The 23,466-nt window shown below is 43.0% G+C and overlaps 2 protein-coding genes across 2 annotated transcripts; one reads left to right on the forward strand and one right to left on the reverse strand.

Annotated features, from left to right (window-relative positions):
• Nucleotides 1-10,405: 10,405 nt before the first annotated feature.
• Nucleotides 10,406-12,568, reverse strand: LOC119629411 (polyhomeotic-like protein 1). Its single transcript, XM_038015169.1, has one exon. The coding sequence runs from the start codon at nt 12,566-12,568 to the stop codon at nt 10,406-10,408; it is 2,163 nt and encodes a 720-aa protein (XP_037871097.1).
• An 8,098-nt stretch (nt 12,569-20,666) lies between these two features.
• Nucleotides 20,667-21,464, forward strand: LOC119629414 (uncharacterized). The gene has a single exon (XM_038015176.1). The coding sequence runs from the start codon at nt 20,667-20,669 to the stop codon at nt 21,462-21,464; it is 798 nt and encodes a 265-aa protein (XP_037871104.1).
• Nucleotides 21,465-23,466: the final 2,002 nt, after the last annotated feature.

The raw sequence follows: 23,466 nt of genomic DNA on the forward strand, positions 1-23,466 counted from the left end.
CCCATTTCCTTATTGGTCGGCCACTCACTTCGGTACCATATCCCGACATCACGGAAGCCAACATCACTCGTCTTCAACGTTTCCAACGAGTTGAAAGCCTAAAGCAACATTTTTGGAGGCGATACTCTAATGAATATGTTTCTCTCTTACAACAGAGATACAAATGGAAAAAATCTTCAGGTCAACTGCAGATCGGTGCAATGGTCATTATCAAGGACAAGACATTGCCGCCAATGATGTGGCTTTTGGGACGAATAGTTCGTCTCGTACATGGCAACGACGGCATCGCGAGGGTTGCTGACATTGCAACCACGAAAGGCATACTACGCCGGGCATACAATAACATATGCCCGCTTCCTGTGGACTCCTCGGAGATCCATATTGAAAAAGACGACTCTTCAACGCCGGGGAGGATGTCTGCGCCAGTACTTCACATACGAGCGGGGACTACGAGGTCTGCGGGGGGGTCCAACCACCACCACGGCATCGACGACTCGAGCGGCGAGGACCGAACATACACAGCGACACAGAACACTACTGGAACGATATAGAATCGCACGCGCGACTCGCGGCTAATATTGCATAAAACTTTATATACAGTCCACTTAACAATAAAACCTCAAGAACAAAACCTTTATTTTACTGAGCTATCGAACAGAAGCATATTTGCAAGCGCCTTTAAGTTTAGAAAGCCAGGATTGCACAACCATTGTAACCGAGATAGGAACATACAAATATAATTATTTACCATATGGGGTCAGTTCAGGACCTGGTGCATTTCAGCGTCTAATGACTAAAAAGTTGGAAGGTATACCAAACATAATTGTTTTCATCGATAATATCTATATTAAGGGATATAGTTTGCAAGATACTTATGAAACATTGTGTAAAGTTTTGGGCAGACTACAAGAAAGTGAATTTAAGTTAAAAAAAGAAAAATGTAAATTATTTACAAAATGTTTAGAAGTATTTGGTTTTAGAGTAGACAAAAATAAAATTAGTATTATTAAAACTAATATAGAACCTATTCTAAATACACCAAGGCCTACTAACCTATCATTATTAAAATCTTTTCTAGGAAAAGTTAATTATTATTCAAAATTTCTCAAAAATCTAGCAACTTTGATAACACCATTGTATGAATGTACTAAGAAAAATAAATTCCTTTGGACTGATAAGTGTGAAAAAGCATTCCTAATAGTCAAGCAGAAATTAGCTAATGTTTCTAGTCTTCAGCATTATAATATTAATTGGCCTTTGATATTGACTTGTGATGCCTCAGAAACAGGATTGGGGGCAGTCCTATCAAATAGGAATGAACAAGGTATAGTTCAGCCTATAGCTTTTGCCAGTAAAAAATTAAATGATACAGAAAAAAAATATGCTACTATAGATAAGGAGGCAATGGCTATAATATTTGGTATAACTAAATTCTATAACTATATATTATATGGCAGACACTTTGAGTTGGAAACGGACAATGCTGCATTAGTACGAATATTTGGCCCAACAAAAAGTATACCTAAAATGGCAGCAAAAAGGTTACAACATTATGCTATCTTTTTGTCCGCTTTTAATTACAGGGTGCGTCATATTAAAACATGTATGAATCCGGCAGATTATTTATCAAGAACTGTAACAAAATTTGAAAATAATTGTATAAATGACCATTCCTTAATTGTAAGTGCTAATTCAAGTAGTATTTATCATGTAAACAATGCTGAAATAGAAACGTTAGATTGGAAGAAAATTCAAAGTGAAACAAAAAAAGATGTAATATTGACTAAAGTAGTTCGCTATATGATGGATGGTTGGCCGCATAAAAAACAAATAACTAAAGAAATTAGGCCATTTTATATTAGAAAAAATGAACTAAGTATTGACAGAGAATGTTTGTTTTGGGGGTTTCGTATTATTGTACCAGTATCTTGTAAAGATCAGATACTATCTGAAATACACAAAAGTCATTTTGGTATTGTGCGTATGAAAGAAATTGCTAGGTCATACTTCTGGTGGCCTAAATTAGATAGGGACATAGAATTAGTAACACAGACTTGTATGATTTGCTTACAAAATAGTAAGACCCCACCAAAAACTCAAAAACCATGGCCAATACCGCCTGGTCCATGGCATAGACTTCATGCAGATTTCTTAGGACCGTTTTACAATAAAATGTATTTAGTAGTTGTAGACAGTTATTCTAAATGGCCGGAAGTATTTGAAATGAGTAATATCACTTCAAATAAAACAATAGAAGCTTTTAAGAATATATTCTCAAGATTTGGGTTACCAAACCACTTAGTAACAGACAATGGTAGAAGTTTCACTAGCTCTGAATTTAGGGATTTTTGTAAATGCAATCAAATAAAACACACATTCTCAGCTCCTTACCACCCAGCCACAAATGGGGCAGCTGAGAGGTTTGTAGGAACTTTCAAAACAGCTGTTACAAAAATTAAAGAAAACGGTCACACCTTATCAACAGCAATTAATATATTTTTAAATGACTATAGAAGTACACCACAGAAAAGTACAGGGGTAGCACCATCAAAACTTATGTTGGGGAGGGAAATAAGGAATAGATTTAGTTTGTTACGTCCACCACCTATAGAGGAAAACATGAAGAATGTAGTCAGCAAAAGGAAGATAGGAAATAGAAAAACTAATTTGGTAGTGGGGGAAAAGGTTATGGTTAGAGACTATAGGAAGGAAGCTAAGCCATGGGTCCAAGGTGTAGTACTAGCTGAGTCAGTGCCAGGTCTTACATATATGATAGATGTGGAAGGTCAAACATGGAAACGACACGTCGACCAAATAGTTTCATGTTCACAGTGTGATGATTAAAAGCAATATGCATTTGTGTAGTTAAGAGGTATTGTAATCTATGGCTGACGGCATTTATGTTTATTATAAGTTGGGGAGAGTGTGAGATATGAAACCAATTCCTAAACGCATTCGATACCTGTAATTCTAAAATGTAGCTATCTCGCTCTTAACTCAACTTCCGCCTTGTCTTTCCTAACAGTGTTCGGTTAAGTGTGCGCTCCTATATTAAATAATACTTATTAATTAATTAAGTGTTTTAATCCATATATGAAAATATTTATATTTATATTTATGGTTAACTATAGTAGAATTTTGAAGTTGACCGGTTGATGTGTTTATTTCGAGTTTCGATTAGCTTATTGTGCCGAGATAGGTAATCATTAAGAAAGCCATGCCGCGACCAACACGATCAAATCTTTCCCGACGAAACCGTAATGCAAATAGGATTTGAAGCTGCGAGTGAAAGGACTGAAGAAGAAGAAGAACAAGAAAATATAATAATAATAACAACTAAAATACATGGCCAACAGAGAATCATTAAAATACTTGCTTTTTTAATTTACTTTAATTATCCAAATAAAAAATTGACCTAGATCAAAAGTCTGCTCATTTATTGCCTCTAAGGCGGAACAAAGTTCGCCGGGTTCGCTGGTTGTAGACAAAGAAGCCTTTATTAACAACCTTAATTCGTATTTAGGTACATAATATTCACTTTATTTATTTATTGGAACGAAGTTCCTTATCGCGCGTTGTGAAAGGGGGCTAGACGGAAAAATTCTTACGAAAAGTTGTCACGACACTTTTTGCTATAAATTATTACGAAAAGTTTTCACGACACTTTTTGCTATAGTAAGCTATTGTAAGCTGTGCGGCGTCGCATGTTTCTCTGTCTGTCTGTCTGTCTCTCTCTCTGTCTCTCTCTCTTTCTTCATACCTCGAATAGAACTTTAAATTAATATTTTTATAATTGGGAACTTCGTTCCTATCCGGTGTCCCACGACACCACACATCTTTTTTTTTTTTTATTTAGGCCTATTTTTTTTAGGCCTGTGTGAGATATTGTATAAATGTATTAATTAGTCGATGTTAATATCTCGCTTTGTCTGTAGAAGAAGGTAATATGTGCCCGCACCATTAGCCACCGGAATCTTGCCTATTTGAAAGGGGGGATTGAGAAATTGACTTCGTATCTTAAGGTAGATTAGAGGTAAGGATAGCTCACGGTTTACCTACTAAGTTACCGGAGCCTATGGACATCAAAAATGTAAATGCTGCCATCCACCTAGAGACCTAAGACGCAGTTTTTACAGTACGAAGACTGCTCACCCTTTAAACCGCAAACGCATTACTGCTTCACAGCAGAAATAGGCAGGATGGTGGTACCTATACTCACAACGTCCTACCAGCAGTAATTACGCGAATTATAATTATTGCAAGTCTGATTTTTGTTACACGATGTTAGTGAGCCTTTAATCAGAAAAATCGATATCTACCTGCGATACCAATGCACCGGGCTTCTTATCCATTATTGTATTTGATACGAGCTTAGACAGAAATCTTAAGATCGAAGCTCATGGGTGATGGTGGTCACGACCCTCAGACATGAGGAACACGACTCGAGGAGGAGGAGACAGAAATCATGTTCTATGGACCAGGTACAAGATCCCAAGACGCGCTAGTTGGATGTGGTAAAGGCGGATAAGGAGGAGAATGACCTCGCCCAGACAGATCCCGAACACCGGGCAAAGTGGAGGAGTTTAAGAAGAAAATAATAATTTAAAAAAACTAACTAAAGACGCTGTTTATAGAAAATCCAACAAAATTTTTCCAATGAAATACGTATTTAACAAATGTTAACGATTGAATACCACGGTGAAGGGATAACATATATATATATATATATATATATATATATAAAAATGAATTGCTGTTCGTTAGTCTCGCTAAAACTCGAGAACGGCTGGACCGATTTGGCTAACTTTGGTCTTGAATTATTCGTGGAAGTCCAGAGAAGGTTTGAAAGGTGAAAAAATATGAAAATGCTTGGAATTATATAATATACAAACAATTTTGTTTTTCCTTAGATGTGTCCCCTTGATGTGTCTTTTATTTATCGATTGAGGCAATAAGAAGTCTGCCGGGTCAGCTAGTCGTGTAATAAAAATCAAACCCGCAAAATTATAATTTGCGTAATTACTGGTGGTAGGACCTCTTGTGAGTCCGCACGAATAGGTACCACCGCCCTACCTATTTCTGCTGTAATGCAGTAATGCGTTTCGGTCTGAAGGGTGGGGCCGTTGTAACTATACTGAGACCCTTAGAACTTATATCTCAGGGTGGGTGACGCATTTACTTTGTAGATGTCTATGGGTTCCAGTAACCACTTAACACCAGGTGGGCTGTGAGCTCGTCCATCCATCTACGCAATAAAAAAAAGTTTGAAGCTAATAAAAGCCTATTAAAAAGAGGACCTGTCATTAGACCAGGAAACGCTAGAAAGTAGAAGAAGATTTAGTACGCGCCAATGATATTTTATATTATAAAAAATCATTGGTACGCGCTTATCTATATATTAATACGTGAGGCAAAAACTTTGTATCCCTTTTTATAAAAATTGCGCGGACGGAGAAGTATGAAATTTCCCAAACTTATAGAGAATATAAAGAAGGAGTGCAGAATGCTAATATTTTTTTTAAATTATGCATTAATAATACATTAAATCAATAAAAAAAAACATTCCACACACTACCATGTATTTGACATACACACATATTATTACTCTATATATAACTCTTCGTTTATTGTCAAACTTTTGATATTGCTTAAAGTCAGTGGTCAAATTGAGAATAGGTTAATATTGTTTATCTTTAATATTATTTGTCTATGGTGTGGTTTTGGCTAAATCTGTAACTAGAACCATAATAATGTTCAAACTTATAATTTCATTTAATTATAGTCGAATTTCGACTACTCCGGGACCACTTATTAATTTATTAACATGTAAGTACCGAACGCACCGACGCGTCATTGCTAAAAATGGAAACATCTCGAAACACTTAAATGTTTAAAGCAGATAATATGTGTCAAATTTTATAGATTGTAATTTAATATTTTAGTGGGTCGTCGACTGTCGCCTACCCCCCATTGCGCCTAGACTTGTTAATCTAAACTAGAGGTCCCGCAGTAGTCGAAATTCGACTATAATTAATTGGAATTGTAAGTTTGTACACTATTATGATTGTATTTTATACTAACTTCTATAATCACAAATTTCGCCAAGGCTACTCTCTATAAAAAAATATTAATAAAGAAAAACAATATTTAATCTATTCTCAATTTGACCACAGACGTCAAGAACAAAAGTTTGACAATAAATAGTATGCATGCGTGTGTGCGTCAAATACATGGTATGTAGTGTGTTTAATGTTATCTTTATTGACTTAATGTATCTTTTATGCATTGTTATAAAAAATATTAGCATTGTGCACTTCTTCTCTATATTCTCTATAAGTGTAGAAAATTTCATACTCCTCCGTCCGCGCAATTTTCGTAAAAAGGGATACAAAGATTTTGCTTCACGTATTAATTATATAGATCTGTGCAGTCTCGTGGTACTGAATTCTCGTCTTTGATGACGATGTTGCCGTATTTTGTTTTATTGCATAGAAATGTGGACGAGCTCAAAGCCCATCTGGTGTTACTGGAGCCCATAGACATCTATAACGTAAATGCCGCCCTCCACATTGAAATATGAGTTCTAAGGCATCAGTATAGTTACAACGGCTGCCCCACCCTTCAAACCAAAACGCATTTACTACTTCACGGCAGAAACAGGCAGGGTGGTGGTACCCACCCGTGCGGACTCACAAGACGTCCTTTTTTTTTTTTTTTTTTTTTTTTTTTTTTTTTTTTTTTTTTTTTTTTTTTTTTTTTTTTTTTTTTTTTTTTTTTTTTTTTTAACGCTGGGGAATCCATTTACGGATACCCGGTCGAGGGGGGTAACGAACCGGGTTATGTCGGACTCCGGCGCCTCCTGAGAGGAAGAAGGGGAGAAGAGAAGGGCCGAGGTCCTTCACCTCCCCCAATTTCTCACAGGAGACTACGCCTTGAAAAAGGCGCGCGAAGCACTTGCCCCGCAGAACGACTACCGACTAAACCCCATCGAGCTCCACCACACCGACTACACGAAACTTACGGTACCGCGATGCGCGCCGAAAGTCTCGCCTTAGGCGGTACCCGTACCAATGTTAAGACGGGATTTCATCCCCGGGAAAATCCCGTAGAACCTCGTCTCGGGCGACACACCGTGAGCGGCGCACAGGAGCCACCTTGCACCGCTTCACCACCGGACCAACAGTCGAGTGCCGGGAGCCCCCGCACCCGGCACTCGATAGTCTCTACGAGGGCTGAGCGGCGGCCTCTCGCACGCGCCGTCCACCCCGCCTTCTACGCTGAGGAGCCGAAGAGGGATCTCATTCCCTTTCGCGCTCCTCAGCCTCACGAAGCGCCATGACCAAGTCACAGAACCCAGCCATGGCCTCCCACGAACTCCGGTCCTCTACCATACGGGCGACGATAGCCCTCAAAGAGAGGTCTTGCCCCAACACCGCGACGAGGTTTCGCCGCGGGTGCTCCCACCGTGGGCACGCTTCTAGCGCGTGCTGAGCGTCATCGTTCGGGTGCCCGCACTGGTGGCAGCCCGGATGTGGCTCCCTTCTGCAGACTCTCCACAGATACCTCCCGAAGCATCCATGCCCCGAAAGGACCTGGGTGAGGCGAAAGGAGAGCTCACCATGTCGCCGGTCCGACCATGCCTCCAGCACAGGCACCAGTGCCTCGAGCGTGCGCTGACGAGTGGCCGAAGTTCGGCCGAGCTCCTCCAACAAGCGCTCTCTCCATTTGGCATACGCCAGACCACGCGCAGCATGCCTCCATCGATCGACAACCGACGGGCCGGGTGTCTGTTCCCGAGTCGAGGACTGTCTTCTCCGTCGGTATGTCGCGGCCAAGATTTCGGCCTCGAGGTCCCACGGTAAGGATCCGGCGAGGGCACAGGCCACATCCTGAGAGATGGTACGGTACCCCCTGATGACCCTCACCGCGAGCGCCCGCTGAGCTCTGAGCAGCAGAGCCGCGTTTCGCGCAGTAAGTGCGGGCGACCACACGGGAGCACCGTACAGGGCCATACTACGCACCACCCCCAGGTACAGTCGCCGGATACCGGCGCTGCATCCACCGGTGTTGGGAAGAAGACGGGTCAACGCACCCGCCGTCCCCATCAGCCTTGGAACCAGCATTTTGAAATGGTGGTCGAATCTCCATTTGCTGTCCAACACAAGGCCCAAATACTTGAGCTTCGGCTGGACAGCAATGGTGACACCACCGACTACGAGATTCGCGCCTTGAGACGGCCCCTCCCGAGCCGAGTGGAAGCACACTGCTTCGGATTTATGAAGGGCCACCTCGAGGCCGAGTCTCTTTATTCGACTCACCACAGTCGCTACACCTGCTACAGCCAGGATGGCTGCTGACCGGTAGTCGTCTCCGCGGGCCGTCACCAGCGTGTCGTCAGCGTAGCAAACCACTTCGACGCCACGCAGGTTAGCCCCACGGAGGACCCAGTCGAAGCCTATATCCCACAGGAGCGGACCCAGTACCGACCCCTGTGGAACCCCCCGCGACACTGTTTTCCGTCCCCACCCACTCCGCTCGGGGAAGACTACAGCCCGCCCTGAGAGATAATCTTCGATCAGATTGCGGAGACCGGTAGGCACGCGGTGAAATCGTAATGACTCCATGATCGTACTCCAGGGGATCGTGTTGAAGGCGTTGGCTATATCGATTGACACAGCCAATAGCACGCCCCCCCCAGAGCACGCCTGGTCGGTGAGGTCACGGACGCGCAAGACCGCGTCCACGGTCGACCGACCTCTCCGGAAGCCAAATTGGTTGGACGCTAGATTCGGCCCAATATTCTCCAGGTGCTGAACAAGACGCCCGGCAACGATACGCTCAAGGAGCTTACCGGCCTCGTCCAACACGACTATCGGGCGATACCCGGAGGGCTCATCTCTAGGGCGACCGTCCTTCGGGATGAGCACCAGCCGGCCCGTACGCCATGGCTCCGGGAACCTGCCCTCTCGCAGGCACTTGCTAAAAAGCCTTCGAAGTGCAGGTCCCAAACCATCTTCAGTTAGGGCGAGAGCCCATGCCTTGCTCGACAGACCGTCGGGGCCGGGCGCCGTGCGCTTCGAGCGCATCTTCGCCACCACCGCCTTGAATTCCGCCTGGGACACACCTTCCAGCTCTCCGCCGTCAGCGACCTGCACCGTTGCCATTACAGGAGGGACGAAAGCCGTTCCGGATGAGTCCGGAAATAGACCCCCGACCACCCGGTGCAAAGTCTCGGGTGGCAGTGTGCTGGTCGTAGGGGGAGCCCAAGGTCGAAGCGCATTGCGCGCCAGCCTGTAGGGCCGCCCCCATGGATCGCGATCGAGCGAGGCGAGTAGATCGTTCCAGGCGGCTTCCTTTGCCATTCTGATGGCCACGCAAAGGGCCCTCACCGCTGTCCTGTACACTACGTAAAGGCGGTCTTGCTCCTCCGGGTCTCGATGCGTCCTTCGACGTCGGCTCCGTTGGTACGCACGACGACTGACGTTGCACGACTGGCGCAGGTTGGCGATTTCCTCAGTCCACCAATGTACGCGGCGCTTAGGGGCGAGAGCTCTGATGCGGGGCATGGCGGCATCACACACCCGCGACATGGCCTCGCGCATACGTTCCGCCCCCACGCGTACGTCCATCGGCTCGCCAATTGAGTCGAGGCGCCACGCCTGGACGACAGCCGCCTCGTGCAGCCGCTCGACATCTAGGCGCTTCTGGGCCCAACGAGGACCCTCCGCGCCTCCACCGAAGAATGAAGACGCTGACACCGCTCCTGGGGTCACAACGATGCTGAAACGGATGTAGCGGTGGTCGGAAAGCGTCTCCTCACCAACCATCACCGCCCAACCGCGGATGCGACACGCGACGTCCGGCGATGCGAACGTGACATCCACCACGGACCCGCCTAAACGTCTCACGCATGTGAATTCCGTGCCGCGGTTGAGTATGACGAGACCGCTTTCGACCAGCCACTCCTCCACCGCCCTTCCTCTGGGGCACGTCCTCGAGGAACCCCAAGCCGATGATTTGGCATTGAGGTCTCCGAGAACAAGCAACTGCCGGGAGTGCGACCTCCTAGTGACGCGGCTGAGCTCAAGGAGGAGGCCTTCAAACTCAGCAAGTGTCCTGTTGGGGGAGAAGTATACTCCCACCACGATCATCTCGGCCCAGAGGACGGCGACGAAGCTGCGACCCCTCTCAACGACGGCGAACTCGGGCGGAGCGCCCACACAACCACGACGGATAATGGCAACCCGGCCGTCAAGGTCAGCTGCCCAATCGGGACCCGTAAGGACCCGGTATGGCTCTGCAACCACCGCAAGGTGGGTCAATCCCTCCACCATGCTCTGAAACAAAAGGTCTTGAGCCCTGGCGGAGTGATTGAGATTCCCCTGGAGAACACGAAGGACGTCTGTCATGACTGGGCGTCCATCGGTGTCGCCGAGGCCATACCGGGCCGACTCCGCGCGCTCTCAAGCGTGGCGAAATCCTGCCGTCGTTGTCTCTGTCTCGGGGGCTTGGCGCAAGCCTTGCCCCCGGAGACGTGGTCCGCCGGTCTGCCAGCAGAGACACAAACGGTGCAGTGCGGCGCCAGCGAGCAGCCAGAGGCCACGTGACCGGCCTGGCCGCACCGGTAGCAATCCCGGCTGCGGTCAACTGACGACGGGCAACGTGCGCTCACGTGGCCCAGCTCGTGGCACCGAAAGCACTGCAGCCTCCTGGCCTCCAACAAATGAGCGCGGAGTACGCTCCAGGCAATCCTCAGCTTGGGGACTGCTGCGATTTTCGCAGCTGTTGAGACCGGGCATCGAACTAAGACTTGGCCCATCCCGCCTGGACCGGACTTTATTTCCCCGACCTTGATACTCTCAGACGGGCACCCCCCGATTTTGGCGAGCTCATCGGTGATCTCCTCACGCGACACCGAGTCGTCGAGGCCACTGATGCGCATCGCTGCAGTCACCGATGGCCTGGAGATTTCGACGCCCTCCGCGGGCAGAATTTCTTTCAGCTTATTCGCCAGGAGATCAGCCTTCTCCACTTGATCGCCTCCATCTACCACCAGGACCTTGGCACCAGTTAAAGAGGACCGAATCCTCTGGACCGGGATGCCTAACGATTCTAGGTCGATCTTTGCCCTCGCTTCCGCAAGGACGGACCGATATGTAAGGCCGCGGCTTGCGGCTTCTGGCTGTAGTTTTAATACCACAGCCTGAGAACGCGGAGCTCGAAGCCGCTTCTTCGTCCTCTTCTTTGAAGACGGTGCTTTCTCCTCCGGTGGAACAGCTGCGGCTGTTCTCACGACCTTCCCCCTTGACTTAGCACCCCTACGGGTGACCGTGGACCAGCTTTCGGTTAAAACAACTGGAGCCGGAGGGAAGGCACCCAGTTCGGACAGGGGTGCTAGCACCGTGGTCTTACGTCTAGGGCCTTGTGTCTTCTTATTCGCGGAGGGCGGCAATGCTGCTTGTACCGATGTTGATTCCAGCGTAGCATCAACGATGAGAGGAGGGTCTGGCGATTTCTCACAGGTCTTCCGTCTATCCGCCGCCAAGGGTGGCCTGATGCGAGGCTCCGGGGGCAGCCGCATCTCCAGACTCGCAAAGCGAGCGTCAACCATGGTGCCGACGGCACGCATAATGCGTTGGACACGTAGCTCCTCCTGGTCCTCTGTCGTGTTGCTTGAAGCTGGGGCTGGAGTTTCGACTGGGTTGGACAACGTCAAAGCCCGTGAGATGCGCGCCAGCTCCTTGCGTACCTCCTGCAGCTCCTGTCGGAGCTGTAAAATCTCCTCCTGCTGACCGGCGTTTACCGCTCGCAGCCTTTCCGTCTCTTGGGCCGCGGGACGGTTCGCCAGCTCTTCTGTGACCTCCATTATTGTCACCGCCAATTCCTTTAGGGCACGTTGATACGTACTCTTCAGGTTGCCGGGCTTACTGCATACCTTCAGGGCCATCGCAGCACTCTCCTTCAGACGACACTCAGGATCCTTTTTAGAGCTCCCTTCCGTGGCTTTTGCGCTTCTTACTTCGCGCATACTACTCATGCTACCGGTGGCCTTTATCTCAGAGCGCTGAGTTTTAAGACACGTCTGTTTGTCCACAGTCAGACCAGTGGTCGGCAGACGACCACGCCCTCTCTTTGATTGCGGCATGACACCACCTTTGCCAGTAGAGGCTGCTCCGTCAGAGCCGGAACTGCTTCCAAGCTCGTCACTACTGATCGTCAGTACTCTTTTTCGCTGTCTGCGTGTCGGCGAAGAGCGGGCCGACGAATGGGCCGACCCAGCTGTGGCCATGCTATCGTCCGACACGAGAGCGGTTCCGGACGATCTCCCTTCACTGTCCTTAACGGAGCCTATAGCTACTACGTCCTTCGCGGACTCGTTCTTCCTACTTATGTCCTTCAAGGACCCTGCTCCTTTTTTGACGCCGTCCTTCCCGGACCTTATCTCAGTGCAGTTTGTGCCCCCCCCAGAATACGAGGGGCTGCGCACTACCGACGAGTCGGTAGTACGGAGGGATTCTCCCGCTTGGCGGGTACCCTCCTGGGGTATTACTCTTTGCAAACTGGACATCTTCATTGGTTTCCCTTTGTTTTTTTGCCCGGGGTGCGGTCCCCTGGGACACCCTAGCAACCGGTCGCCCACCGGCCATGCATCCTCTCACCGGGTGTCAAAGCTTAGGATTAGGATTGAAATGAAAAGAAGAAGAAAATAAAACAAATAAAACCAAAAATAAAAACCAAAGGCGAAGAAAGACAGGATAGAGAATAACACAAAATGATAAACCAAACAGTAAAACGAAGAAAGTTACAGATTACAAATCAAAATATAAATAAAACAAATGAAGATAACAAAAAGACAGTAAATAAATTAACGAAATAATCAAAAGGAAAAGAATAAAAGGTGGAGGCCCAGGCATCTCCAGGAGGACCACCCTTCAACAAGTGAAGGGGGAGGAGAGCTTGGAACCCCCGGAGCTGGTTTTGGTCCACGTCGTTCGGTCTCTCTCGTTGTAACAGAACGAGAGAGACCGGACGATACCCCTGGGAATAGAGCCCAGAGGCCCGTTATCCGCCACCTACGGACGCGCCCGGTAGAAGTCCAGCAACTCCCGCGGGTCACAAGACGTCCTACCACCAGTAATTACGCAAATTATAATTTTGCGGGTTTGATTTTTATTACACGATGTTATTCCTTCACCGTGGAAATCAATCGTTAACATTTGTAAAGTACGTATTTCATTGGAAAAATTTGTACCCGCCTGCGATCCGAACACCATTGCATCGCTAGATACGAATGCACCGGACGTCTTATCCTTTAGGCCACGGCGACTTTATCGAGTTCACTGACTTTTGAGTTGTACAATTCTAATTATTTTGCTTTCTTATTACCATTTTAATAAGTTAAATAATTAATCATAAAATGTCAACGTCAATGTCAAAATAATAAAATAAAAACAAAATTAAAAAATGTCGGTACGCCTAGTCGGGATCGGAGCGTAAACGCGAAATGTTGGTCTGCGGATTGAAATGAAGATAAAATTCGGTGAGATGCGACCAGAAAATACCTGTCGATGTACGATAATAGAAAAATTACGAAAACCTCAATGAAATGTTGGGATCACGGATCGTATGGAACCTCTGGGTCTGCGAAGGGACTTCGGTTCCCTGTGTATTTTGTACCGTATGTTCCATGGGGAATGCTCTGAGGAATTGTTTGAGTTGATCCCATCATCTCGTTTTTACCATCGCACCGCCCGCCACCGGAGTAGACTTCATCCATACTAACTGGAGCCACTGCGTTCATCCACAGTGCGTTTCCAGATATTTTTTTTGCCACGTACTTTGGAATGAGCTCCCCTTCACTGTGTTTCCCGAGCGCTATGACATGTCCTTCTTCAAGCGGGGTCTGTGGAGAGTATTAAGCGGTAGGCAGCGGCTTGGCTCTGCCCCTGGCATTGCTGACGCCATGAGCGACGGTGACCACTTTTTTTAATTTTTTTTTATTGCTTAGATGGGTGGACGAGCTCAAGGCCCACCTGGTGTTAAGTGGTTACTGGAACCCATAGACATCCACAACGTAAATGCGCCACCCACATTGAGATATAAATTTTAAGGTCTCAAGTATAGTTACAACGGCTGCCTCTCCCTTCAAACCGAAACGCATTACTGCAGAAATAGGCACCCACCCGCGCGGACTCACAAGAGGTCCTACCACCAGTAAAGGTCCTACCACCAGTAAAGGTCCTACCACCAAAGGTCTTACCATCAGGTGGGCCGGTATGCTCGTCTGCCTGCTTGGGCAATAAAAAAATAACCTAGAAGCCACGTCTGGCGACTTCATCTCATATTACCATACGTTTTTTTGCAGATACACAGTTAAACATCCTTTAAACCATAACAAACGCTAAATAGGTTCTAACCATTAATGTCATATTTACATTCATCGCGTTCGCGCTAAAAATGTCGCAGAAGAAGCCATCGACAATCATAGACCTTTAGTTATATTAGTTTAAGCAAAGAAATATCAAGACATTTAGTGCAACATAAAATAAATTCCTCAGATTAAATTTGTTGCCAACATTAGATACTATAATGTATTAACTAATCGAAAAACATTATTACATAGTAACTCATGCAAGTATCCTCCGCAATAGGTAATTATCTCATTATTTATACGGTTTGAGGGCAATAAGTTAAGCAATATGCCATTTTATTTAAGTTAGAAACTGTTTTGCTGTCATCCTAAATTATATTCAACGAAACGATACAGGTATACTGCTTCCGCCATTTTGTGAAAGACGCCATTTTGTGAAAGACGCCATTTTAATTACTTTTGAACGCAAAATCAATAAGGAATTAATGTTTGATAAATTAATGAATGAGTTCACGGATCAGACAACGAATTTTATATTATATTGCTTTTATTTACACACATATTTACCTGTCTTTTGTAAGCTTAGTACCCGTATTATTAAGTAAAGAAAAACTTTTAGTAGGTAAAACCTTTAAAACTATTTAGTTTTAAAAAAGGATTTTTCTTAGACAGATTCATTGACCTGTCTGTCATTCAGTGTAGAGAGTTGTTCAGTTTTGCATAATTTAATAATACTATTTAAAATATTAATTTAAAAAAGGGCACGCAAACGCAATTAAGTTTTTTATTGTTCAATTATTCTAGAATATTCCATATCATTATATCTATACACGATACATAAGCACTATCTCTTAGCCACTGATTGTGGGCTCCTTATCTGACCGCGATGGGGCACTTCAAAGTCGCCGTCACCCGAAACATGTTATAATTTGCGTAATTACTGGTGGTAGGACCTTTTGTGAGTCCGCACGGGTAGGTACCACCACCCTGCCTATGTCTGCCGTGAAGCAGTAATGCGTTTCGGCTTGAAGGGTGGGGCAGCCGTTGTAACTATACTTGAGACCTTAGAACTTATATCTCAAGATGGGTGGCGTATTTTCGTCGTAGTTGTCTATGGGCTCCAGTAACCACTTAATACCAGGTGGGCTGTGAGCTCGTCCACCTTTCTAAGCAATAAAAAAAAACAAGTCTCGTCGGATCCCCCGGATTCACTTTCGCTGCTTTTAGGACCCTCAAGCACCGATCACCGTCCACGACGAGCGAACTAACCCATAGACACACAGCCCACTGAGTTTCTAGCCGGATCTTCTCAGTGGGTCACGATTACGATCCGGTGGTAGACTCTGCGAATCACTGCTCTTGCTAGGGCTAGTGTTAGCAAATTCTCTCAGGTTGAGCCCGTGAGCTCACCTACCCGTTAAGGCGTAACTGGATTAGCCTCATAAGCTATCAGCGAATAAGTAAGGAAATTAATGTGGGCTCAGCGATGAAAAGGTACTAAATACCTAAAAACAAAGTTCTCGGGCACTATAGGAATAAATTAAAAAGCATTACCAATATTTCTTCCAAGACCGAATGATCGCATCTCGTTAATTATAGACAAGAAACTGTCAAATAAGCCAGACCAGAGATACTGTTAGTTCGTTCTGTGTGGAATGAAACGTAAAAGATTAATTTTGTTTTTATTTTTTTTATTGCAAGGATGGACGAGCTCACAGCCCACCTGGTGTTTAAGTGGTTACTGGACCTCATAGACATCTGCAACGTAAATGCGCCACTCACCTTGAGATATAAGTTCTAAGGTCTCAAGTATAGTTACAACGGCTGCCCCACCCTTCAAACCGAAACGCATTACTGCTTCACGGCAGAAATAGGCAGGGCGATGGTACCTACCCGCGCGGTCTCACAGGAGGTCCTACCACCACCAGCTACCACGAAAACAGTAAAATATTCGATGCTTCATAAATAATAATATATTGACAACTAAAAAAACATAAAAGCAAACATTATTATTACAGACAAAATTAAAACTATTTGAATTAAGCCTCATAGATTTCGGTGCCAAGTTTCATGGTCCTTATACCTTGGGTCTATCTTAAGGAGCGGTAGTAGGCCATATTTGAAGCTCGTGTAAGATGCTAAAATGCAGGATGAAGAAACAGTTCAAGGTCATCTAAAGTAATCAAGTTACAATGTCTGTTACACCCTTCGCAGACCAGACAAACATGGACCAAACAAAATAATTCCTATGTTACTTTGGTATCCTTAATAAGGAAACCAAAGTAACACAGTAATTGTTTTCATAGTGATCCATCTTCATACCTCATAACCGAAGACCGGGACATAATCGCCGAGCTAACCGCCCGTGAGCTTATAATATCGGAGCTTTCCGCCGTCATCACAACTTGCGAGTCGAGCGATAAAGCCACCAATTCACAGCACTACGAAACGAAAAATTTTTAAACAGTTTCGCTATGATATTTCCAAGTACCTCACGACCTAGTTTTTTTTTCTTAATCTCATATTGTTTTATTATCTTGATCGTTTTAATTCTCTTTAGGGATTTATATGTTATATATAATAATAGTAATTTTTTTTCTATTATTTGGGGAGTATTTTTTCTGGCAGTTTTTTTTTTTTTTTTTTTTTTTTTTTTTTTTTTTTTTTTTTTTTTTTTTTTTTTTTTTTTTTTTTTTTTTTTTTTTTTTTTTTTTTTTTTTTTTTTTTTTTATTGCTTAGATGAGTGGACGAGCTCACAGCCCACCTGGTGTTAAGTGGTTACTGGAGCCCATAGACATCTACAACGTAAATGCGCCACCCACCTTGAGATATAAGTTCAAAGGTCTCAGTATAGTTACGCACTATTTGATACGTTTCTGTCCAAGTTACATATCCCCAGACGGCCTAATATTAAATGGTTACTAGAATTGATACTATGACAACCACCTGTCACCTTCGAACCGGAACGCGTGATTGCTTTACGGCAGAAATAGGCAGGATGCTTAAATCTACCCTCGCGGAACTACAAGACACCCAACAACCACTAAACGGATTGGCTATCACAGTATCCTGTCATAGTAGATACCCAGAAAACGCTGCTCCTCGTACCTCGGTGAATCCCTTAGTCGCCTTTATTTACGACACCAGGACAAGAGTTGAGATAGTGCAATAATAATACATTTACGAAATAAATTAAAATTAGCAAAATCAGTATCTTTTGACTAACTAAAAGAAAAACTGAGAAATAAAAATAAATAAATTTCAATATCTGAACAATGGCAATAGATTATCGAATTATTTTACATTATGTGAGACTATAATACTTATTTATTGTCTCCGCGAATCGTCAATGTCATTTTCTTACCGTGCAAAAGACAAAAGGTCTATGTCGCCAAATTAAAAACAAAAACATGATAAAAGTCTTCCCATGACGCAGCCACAATGAAAAGCTCCGATGGTTGCATAGAGAGGGCTTTGGAAGCCAACACGAAACGGCTTGTCGCAATGCCCGCAGCCAGCTCTATCGAGACACGACCTGCTCGTCGTCAGGCCATGAATAAAGTATACAGTGTGAAAAGCGATACGGTCACACCCGGAGCTATTTGCTGACTTAGACTATCGCGATCAGATCCATTACCCAACTATCTATGCCCCTATGCACACACCCGGAATATGTACTTTTGGGAGAATCTTTCCGGTCGTCTTTTATTTCGAATCACATCTCTAGGCGGGCGTATCTCCTTCGTGGCATCTATAACATAGGTTCCAGGGATAAGCTCTAGACATGCCCGATAATTTGAGCCGGATTAGACAGAGCTAACTCCGTGTCTTTTCAGAGGTTCCTTTTGTGAAAACGGTTGCCCGGAACGCTTTTCGGTGTAAGACCACAATTATAAATGTAGGATTGGTAAGAACGGAACGTATGAAAAGTGTGTCGAACGAAGCGTTAAGGTGTGAGTGAGAGAAAACGGAAAGAAAGGAAAAAGAGAATGACAGAGAAAAGCAGGATGGCGAAGACGATTGAATGAGCAGGCCGCAAAAAAGATGTCAGTTATTTTTTTATTAACAGATAAGATTTTGGAAGAGTACAATAAAAGTGCAACAGTAGGGTAGTTTTATTTTATGTGCCATGATCCCAATTCTACAATTTGGGGCCACGTCCGGAATGTGAATCTAGGACCTCTCCCACCCTAAGCGAAAACCATACCCCTAGTCTTGTCCTATATATATAGGGTATAGGACCACCTGCTTATTGACTGACTTTTTATCATTATTCAGCTGCCCTTCTCCCAGTCACCTGGGGTCGGCGCAACATGTTTTCTCCTTGCATACTCCTCTATCATATACCATTTCTTCACTCACTCCCCTCTTACAAATATTGTCTTTCACGCAATCCGTCCCTTTTTTCCTAAGCCTATCTTCTTCTTCTAAAGCCTTCCACATTCATAGTTAAAGCTCTCTTAACAACCTTATTGTCATTTTATCTCATCACATGTCCATACCATCCCATGCGCGCATTTCTCAACTTCTCTGTCACAGGTGCCACTTTCAGATTATGACTGACTTTCGATGCTAATTATAATTTAATGTCCACCAAAATCTGCTACTACTCTCTATCTCTCCAACTTGTCTTCGCGGGTCGCAGACATAATTACAATTACTTCTACAGTCTATCTCGGGTTCATTATTTTCAATTAAATATTTCCTAAAAGAAAATTGCGTATGGGTAGACGCACTTGTATTTTTTTTCATTTTAATTCAGTCGTTTTCTTTTTAATAAGATCCTTTACGTCATCCTATTGACGTTAATTGTATCGTGCGCGCTCCTTCTAAAACCATTCAGTCTGATTTTCTCTTCAAAACGCCTCTCGCGCTGCACAACTTCAAAAAAAATGCACAGCAATAAATCGGCCGTAGCTTTCTTTCCTCATATAATTATAATATTTTTAAAGATGGCAACACAATGGCTCGTATCGGGTGTGGTTCTACCATCAATCAATGAGAGATTAGCTTCGACAGTCACTTAGCATTATGCGTCTGACAATTTCAAGCAGCGTAAATCACATGTTGATCGTATCGAGAGAAATGATTTAATGTGTTTATTTTAAATACGTAAACGCCTACGTGCTTTTGAGTCTCGCTATCTCGCTCACACATCTGTTTACTTTGACATGTGACGTTTAATTTAACATAAGCCATAGAACGTAAAATAACGTAGAAGCTTATTTAAATAGACACTTTTATTACTGAATTAATACTATAGACTGAGTATAGATTGATAGGGGGTAGACGCGCGTTGCTGTCTAGTAAACATTGGATCCGTAAAAAAATAATTCCATAAAATCGTAAACTCCACAATTACCTATTTAAATTACGTAATTATAACAGTAGTGTTTTAAATCAATACTAAAAATGTTTGTGAAGTAATCAGTGACTAATAAGTGGATGAAAACCAGCCACCAGAGGTTCGTCCAAATCCTCTAAACTTGGATACTTTATACTAATAAAATGTAATTAAAAATTACATAAATATATACAAGAACAAATAAGAATAAAAGTTATCATGAAACAAAACTGGTAAAGAAGTGAAATTCTAAATTTAGTGGTGAAATAGTCGTCGAAAATTGCAAGCAGTGACATACATATGAAGTTGAATTGTTATTGTACCCACACTTAAATGTATTCATAAATTCTTAAACTTTGAAACTCCAACATTACTAATAAATAATTTCAACGGCTTAGCACAAGCCATATTAGCTAAGTGGTATCCGTCTTCGGCCGAGCTCGGAGATTGAAGTGCGCTGGTTCGAATCTGAGTCAACGTAACGTTTTTTGTTTTTTTTTTCTGGATTGAAGAAATATATTTAGTACAACACGTACGTCAGTGAGCTCAGAGATTAGATAGCGAAAAGAAGCGAATGAGTTCGAATAAAATTAAATAATTGGAGATATTGAAGTGGATCGGAATTAGTGAATTAATAAAGAATTTAAAAAAGCGATGAAGTTACGATAGAGATCGAGATTGATCCAAAAAAGTGCAGCGAATACATAGCGACACAACCTAAAAACTAGTGGGTGAGAAGTTAGCCGCAACTCAACTCAATCTGCCATCTATCTAACATACCAACCTAACAGGAAGACAGATATACCAGTATTTTAAACAAAAATAACTATTCAATCGCTATAGTGACAAACAGTGTTACCACTACGAGTTTCAAATTATCACAGGAAAATATAGTCTTGAGAAAAAAAAAAAAAAAAAAAAAAAAAAAAAAAAAAAAAAAAAAAAAAAAAGATGACGAATGAACAAATGGAATTATTATTCTCAAAATTCGATGCAAAGTTAGATGAAAAGCTTAATCAACAAACCCAAACATTAACAACAGCAGTTACTAAGAACGTTATGGAAGCAATGGATGAAAAGATGAAAATATTAATGGAAGAAAACCAAGAATTAAAATCTGAAGTATCAAGACTAAAACGCAAAATCAATACCTTGGAAAAAGAAAAGCGAAAAAGCAACCTGATTTTCTTTGGTGTTGATGAAAATGGGAAAAGAGAGACAGAACTAGTTGACTACATAAAAGGAATTATAGAAGAAGCGAAAGTGCATATAGACAGCCATGAAATAAACAACATCTATAGAATTGGAGCGCAAACCAGCGAAAATCGCCCTGTAGTGGTTACTTTCTCTACTATGTGGAAGAAACATCTTATATTAAAATCTAAATCAAACTTACCAACAGGCATTTATGTCAAAGAGGACTTCCCCAAGGATGTCCTTGAAGCCCGGAAAAAACTGCAGCCAAAAGTGGAGGAAGAATGGAAAAAGGGGAACATAGCTTTCATGAGAGGAGACCAACTCGTAATTAAAAAGCAGAAGGACAACCAGCGCGAAAAGAGGAAGAGAGACAAGACTATATCCCCCGAATTTCAAACAATGAAAAAACCGAATACTCATAATGGAACTGGAAACAAAACAAATAAAGCTAAAACTATTGGACAAAAAGAAATATTGAAACCAAACATTTTACAATACATGGGAAGAGATAGAACTACTTCCACTTCAACTTCAGGAAATTCAAAAAACTAATAAATACAAATATGCAACCTATAAAAATTACAAATAGAACCGGAATAACAGAACAAACTCAGAAAAAACATAATCCAAAACAACATTCACAAAAAACCTTCCCACCACGGTTGGTCGCCGAGGGAAGTACAGACCATAACCCTCCAGTCAAATACAGTAGAAAATTAAATAGAATCAATATTGCAACATTAAACACAAGAACTTTAAGAACCCAGGATACCCTTGCAGAACTGAATATGGCCATTCAAGACATAAAGTGGGACATACTCGGAATTAGCGAAATGAGAAGAGAAGGTGAAAACATACACGAATATCAAGACTACATATTGTTCAACAAAGGTGAAAAAGGAGGCAAAAGAGGAGTGGGATTCCTCATAAAAATGTCTTGGAAGAAACAAATACAAAGCATCTTTGGTATTTCCGACAGGATAGCAGTGCTCAATATCAACTTAACCAACTATACAAAGACTTGGACTATCATTCAAGCATACGCACCAACCGAGCAAGCTGCAGAATCGGAGATAGAGTCATTCTACGCCGATCTGGCAAAAGCCATCAGAAACTACACTAACAACCATATTATACTGATGGGGGATTTTAATGCTCAGATCGGGGAAAAACAATATGAGGAGGAGTATGTATTGGGCAAACATGGGCTTGGTAAAAGAAGCCCCAACGGTCAAAGGCTTGTAGAATTCTTGCTAGAACACAACTTAACTCTTTTGAACAGTGTATTCAAAAAAAATACGAAGAATAAATGGACCTGGATTTCACCAGATGGCAGATACAAAAATGAAATAGATTATATAACAAGCAATTTCCCTAAGGCATTTTCAAACACAAGTGTGATCTCAAAACTCAATTTTAACACAGACCATCGTATGGTCAGAAGCACAATTGTAGCAGAACCACCAAAAAAGGCAAGGAAGTACACTACCACTTATAGTCCAACCCAAATCTCCACGGAAACTTTCCAAGTAATTGGCCAGTCGATAACAAATAACCTACAAGAGCTGACGTATGAAAATGAAGATGATATCACAGCAAACTATAGAAAACTGGAAAAACAACTTACTACCACTATCAATATTAACAAAAGCAAAAGCAAATACCCACTCAGCAACGAAACCATTCAACTCATAAAACGCAGGAAACTTTTACTAGATCAAGGAAAAAATAAAGAAAACATGCAACTAATTACAGAAATAAGCAAACAAATTAATAAATATATCAGAAGAGACCGCAAAAATAAAAGACTAGAAGTGTTAGAGAGACAAATAATAAGAACAGGCGGTGTAAGAAAAGCTCTGAAAGAACTCAGGGAAACAGGAAAAGAGTGGATGCCTAAACTAAGGAAAAAAGAAGATATCATCACGAACAGGAAAGGTATACATGAACTGGCCACAGAATTTTACAAAGAATTATACTCAAACAAAGACGCATGTAAGCACCATATCACACAACCATCCAAGAGTAAAGAAACAAACAGCCTACCAGAGCAGGAACCAGATATTTTGGAAAGTGAAGTGGAAAAGGCAATAAAAAGCCAAAAAATGGAAAAAGCTCCTGGACCGGATAAAATAACAAACGAAATGTTGAGGGGGACTATGGATGAACTAGTACCAATACTAACTAAGATGTTCAACCGAATTCTGAAAAGTGGATATATACCAACACAATGGGAAACCTCATATATAATCCTACTATACAAGAAAGGCGCAAAGGATGACATTGGGAATTATCGGCCAATAAGCTTAATGTCGAATATGTACAAAATATTTGCAAAAATTATTTTGGGCAGGGTTAGCGCAAAATTAGACGAAAACCAACCAATGGAGCAAGCCGGGTTCAGACGGAATTTTTCAACAATAGACCACATCCATACACTCAAACAATTAATTGAGAAGTACAACGAATTCAACAAAACACTGTATGTGGCTTTTATAGATTATGCAAAGGCTTTTGATTGCATTAGTCATAAAGCAATGTGGGAAAGCCTAGG

The sequence above is a fragment of the Bombyx mori genome, chromosome 2 (assembly GCF_030269925.1).
Source record: "Bombyx mori chromosome 2, ASM3026992v2".
NCBI classification, from domain to species: domain Eukaryota; kingdom Metazoa; phylum Arthropoda; class Insecta; order Lepidoptera; family Bombycidae; genus Bombyx; species Bombyx mori.

Bases quoted from the DNA above. Each gene is read 5' to 3' on its own strand.
- LOC119629414 (XM_038015176.1), top strand. From the start codon at position 20,667: ATGACGAATGAACAAATGGAATTATTATTCTCAAAATTCGATGCAAAG.
- LOC119629411 (XM_038015169.1), bottom strand. From the start codon at position 12,568: ATGTCCAGTTTGCAAAGAGTAATACCCCAGGAGGGTACCCGCCAAGCG.